General features: G+C 49.2%; 1 protein-coding gene across 1 annotated transcript; it reads left to right on the top strand.

Annotated features, from left to right (window-relative positions):
• Positions 1 to 232: 232 nt before the first annotated feature.
• On the top strand, positions 233 to 2,719 carry LOC100999590 (disintegrin and metalloproteinase domain-containing protein 21-like). Its single transcript, XM_031662750.1, has one exon. It carries the CDS (start codon positions 384 to 386, stop codon positions 2,580 to 2,582), a length of 2,199 nt encoding a protein of 732 aa, XP_031518610.1. The 5' UTR covers positions 233 to 383; the 3' UTR covers positions 2,583 to 2,719.
• Positions 2,720 to 4,590: the final 1,871 nt, after the last annotated feature.

Below are 4,590 nucleotides of genomic sequence, written 5' to 3'. Positions count from 1 at the left end.
GGCATTGAACACATCATTGTATCTTGCAGATTCAGAAAGCAACAGAAAAGATTGACGGTGGTAAAAGAGACAGAGCCCTGCTTCCCTCTCCCTTTTCCCTTCCCAGTGAATTCTCACAGCCAGGACCCTCAGCCTTATCCCGCAGCGCAGCAGCTGCCATCCTGTCCAGGCCCACCCTCTGCCCCGCCCTGGGACTGTTACCTCATTCCCTCCTGGAGTCCAGGTGCCCCCACGTGTGGTGCAGGAGCCTGGGGAGGTCCTTTGTTCTATGTCAGGGTCGCCCTGGGAGGGACGCAGCCACCGCAGCTGGTGGGGGCCTGGCTTCCCCAAGGACAGTCCTTTCCTTTCCCATTCTCTTTGGATGACTATCCCTGGGCTGGGGCATGAGGCCAGCAGAGGTGCCAGTCACCCTTAGGGCCCCCGTCTTGCTGCTGGGGCTCTGGGCACTCCTGGCTCCAGTCTGGTGTTCTCAAGGCCGTCCCTTGTGGCACTACGCATCCTCTGAGGTGGTGATTCCCAGGAAGGAGACGCACCATGGCAAAGGCGTTCAGTTTCCCGGCTGGCTGTCCTACAGCCTGCGTTTTGGGGGTCAAAGACACGTCGTTCACATGCGGAGAAAACACCTTCTTTGGCCCAGACATCTGCTGATGACAACTCAGGATGACCAAGGAGCCTTGCAGGTGGATGACCCCTACATCCCTCCAGACTGCTACTACCTCGGCTACCTGGAGGAGGTGCCTCTGTCCATGGTCACCGTCGACACGTGCTATGGGGGCCTCAGAGGCATCATGAAGCTGGACGACCTCGCCTACGAAATCAAACCCCTCCAGGATTCCCGCAGGTTTGAACATGTTGTTTCTCAGATAGTGGCCGAGCCCAACGCAACGGGGCCCACATTTAGAGATAGTGACAATGAGGAGACAGACCCCCTGTTCTCTGAAGCAAATGACAGCATGAATCCCAGGATATCTCCTTCGCTGTATAGTTCTCATAGAGGCAATATAAAAGGCCACGTTCAATGTTCCAATTCTTATTATCGTATATATGGCAATATTACAACTTGTTCCAAAGAGGTGGTCCAGATGTTCAGTGTCATTGACAGCATTGTTCAAAATATTGATCTGCGGTACTATATTTATCTTTTGACCATATATAATATTCGTGACCCAGCCCCTGTGAATGACTATCGATATCGTAGTCCAATACTTACCTATTTTAAAAGAACCTTTTTTGATACTTTTCGTGTTCATTCATCCACACTACTTATTAAAGACGCGCCACATGAATCTAACTATGAACCAAGAAGATATAGCTTTTGTTCACATTTAAGCCTTATACACATTGGTACTCTAGGCAGACATTATTTATTGGTAGCCGTCATAACAACCCATATACTGATGAGAAGTTTGGGTGTGGCTTATGATTATAAATACTGCACATGTCAGAGAAGGACCTCCTGCATTATGCAGCGATATCCTGGGATGACAGATGCATTCAGTAACTGTTCTTATGGACATGTACAAAACTGTTTTGTAAGTACAGGCCGGTGTATTTTCGAAGCACTCACTCCAGTGTATAACGAAACCATGACAACGGTTCTCTGTGGAAACCTAATCGTGGAAGGGAAGGAGGAATGTGACTGTGGCTCCTTCAAGCAGTGTTATGCCAGTCATTGCTGCCAAAGTGACTGTCACTTCACACCGGGGAGCATCTGTCATCTAGGAGACTGCTGTACAAACTGCAGCTTCTCCCCACTAGGGACTCTCTGCAGACCTATCCAAAATATATGTGACCTTCCAGAGTACTGTCATGGGACCACCTTGACATGCCCCTCAAATGTTTATTTGCAAGATGGAACCCCGTGCACTGAAGAAGGCTACTGCTATCATGGGAACTGCACTGACCGCAATGTGCTCTGCAAGGCGATCTTTGGTGTCAGTGCTAAGGATGCTCCTGCGGACTGCTATGACATCAATCTTGAAAGTCACCGATTCGGACATTGTACTCGAGAACAAACAGCTCTCAGCTACGAGGCTTGTGTAGGAATAGATAAGTTTTGTGGAAGACTGCAGTGTACCAACGTGACCCATCTTCCCCGGCTGCAGGAACACGTTTCATTCCATCACTCAATAAGAAGAGGGTTTCAGTGTTTTGGATTGGATGAACACCGTGCAACAGGCACAACTGATGTTGGGCGTGTGATAGACGGCACTCCTTGTTCTCGTGGAATGGCCTGTAATAACACCCAGTGCAATGTGGCTATCACTTCACTGAACTATGACTGTTACCCTCAGAAGTGCAGTTACAAAGGGGTCTGCAACAACAGAAGGAACTGCCATTGCCATATAGGCTGGGATCCTCCACGGTGCCTAAGAAGAGGTATTGGTGGGAGTGTTGACAGCGGGCCACCTCCAAGAAGAATACGTTTGGTCAAACAAAGCCATCAGGCAGTGCTGTATCTGAGAGTGGTCTTTGGTCGTATTTACACCTTCATAATTGCACTGCTCTTTGGGATGGCCACAAATGTGCGAACTGTCAGGACCACTGCCGTTAAGGAAGTAACAGCTACTGACCCAGAATAAGACAAATTCAGCCTGTAAAGATACAGAGAATATAACAGCAAAATCTATGGAACAGGATCAGGGGAAAGGATGGCAAAGCTCAAGTCCACACTTCTTGAAATGATGCTCACTCTGAAATAAATCTTCATAAACACACATTGGTGCTCTCCACATTTTCTTAGACTCCGCTGGGAGCCCAAACTTGGCCACAGCCTCTGGCCTGGAGAGACCTGAGTGAGCATCTGGCTCTTGACGTGAGGTTGCTGGTCCCAGAATTAACAGAATTTACCACCAGCTCCTTACAGGGCCCCTTCATGACATTTGTCCAAAAGTGAGCTCCAGAGCAATGAGCCTCCTCATTCCCCGGTAATCTGTCCTTCTCTGAGCCTGAAGTCAGTTTAGGGTGACCCAGGGCTACTCCTTGTTCCCTGTCTCTTCCTCACGGGGATGCTGTGGGATTTGCAGTGAGAGGGATTTGGGTTCAAATCCCCCACCAAGCAAATCCCCCTACCTGGGGCTGAGCTTCCCGTATGTGGGAAAATGAGTTCCTGAGGTTGATTGCTGCATGCAATGAAATTCAACTAGAAAAATAGGCAGAGGTGCGGGGCAAGCTCTCTGGCATTCTGTGTGAGCTGTGTGAGTGGCAGCTGCCCCTCCCTTCCCGCCCCACATTTCCTCGAACTGAAACGGGCAGGGAGGCTGAGTACGTCGTGATGAGGAAGAGAAACCAGGCTTGTAGCAGCACAGGCTGGCCCGGGTGAAAACAGGGCTAGGTGTGTTGCTAAGTTATTGTGAAGGAAAATGAAAGTTAAATGTATAAAGAACTGAATGAAATAACATTTTATTTTAAATTAAAATTCACAATAATATTGACTTTTAAAATGCAGTGTAGATATGTCACAGAGAATGTCAAACGCAAAACCCACAAACAGAAGAAATCACACTTCCCATACCGTCCACAGAAAACCGCTGATATTCTAGAGTAGTACTGAGATCTAGCATTCTTCTGAATACACCTGTGGTTCTAGCTGCCCTGCTTCCATAACATTGTTTAGAATTCCCACCCCTTTCTCCAAACACAGCTTGATATCCTTTCTCTCAACCTGCTTAGAAATTTCCTTCATTCAGCCGACATAAAGATGCGAGCAATCCATTCCTGTGCCCTCTCAGTGTATTTTATTATTTTGTGGGTGAACGCTAATGGACAGTTACCTATGAGGTCAGTGAATACGATGCCCTCCTGCTGTGTGCCCTTCGGGTGTGAGGGGTTTTGCTGATGAAACCCAGCAGGCCCCATCCCAGCAACTATTGCATCTCTGCCACCTCACTCAGCTGACCTCTCCTGTGGTACAAGTGTTCCCGGAGAATGACCTCCCCTCTCTCCAGGGCCCACTCACTTGGTGCCCTTGCAAGACCACCATGCTTGGCACGGCCCCACCTCGTGTCAGGGCCTGTGTCCCCTGCCCCACCCCCTAAGCAGATGGGACCAGCAGGGACACTGCTCAGGGCAGGCAGCGGAGGTATGCATGGAAGAAAGGCAAATGTGCATTCTGTTGGAGAAATAGTATAGGTAGTTTGAGCAAAAAATCTAATGCCGTGTGAACTTTTAGAATGACACATATTTTATCAAAGAACGTGATCAATCGAGTTCAAAGTCAGGTAAACACTATTTAGAGCAACAACAACATCAAAAACACAAGCCAACAGTTCACCAAGAGAAACCATGATTAACCCCATGGAAATGGTCTTCTAAGGGCATCAGCACTTAAATCCTTGAAATCTGCATGCCTCAGCACCTGTTGTCTTGAGCTGCCCTCCTGTGTGTTCTAATCACTCCTGACCACGGGGCCTGCACTGTGGGAGATCCGACTGTGCCAGGTGGAGGGGAGCAGGACAACTGCTACCAGGTTGCTGGTGTGGATGCCGAGGCCGCCCGAGCAGGTATAAACTCCCACCTGTGTGGAGGGCCAGGGAAGAGTGCACAGGAGACACGTCCTGGGCATAGGGTGAGGGAGAGCCGTGTAGGGGG

This window comes from Papio anubis, unplaced genomic scaffold, assembly GCF_008728515.1.
Source record: "Papio anubis isolate 15944 unplaced genomic scaffold, Panubis1.0 scaffold955, whole genome shotgun sequence".
In the NCBI taxonomy this organism is placed as follows: Eukaryota; Metazoa; Chordata; class Mammalia; order Primates; family Cercopithecidae; genus Papio; species Papio anubis.
Note: the sequence above shows the minus strand (reverse complement) of the source record. Positions and strands in the feature narration are given on the sequence as shown.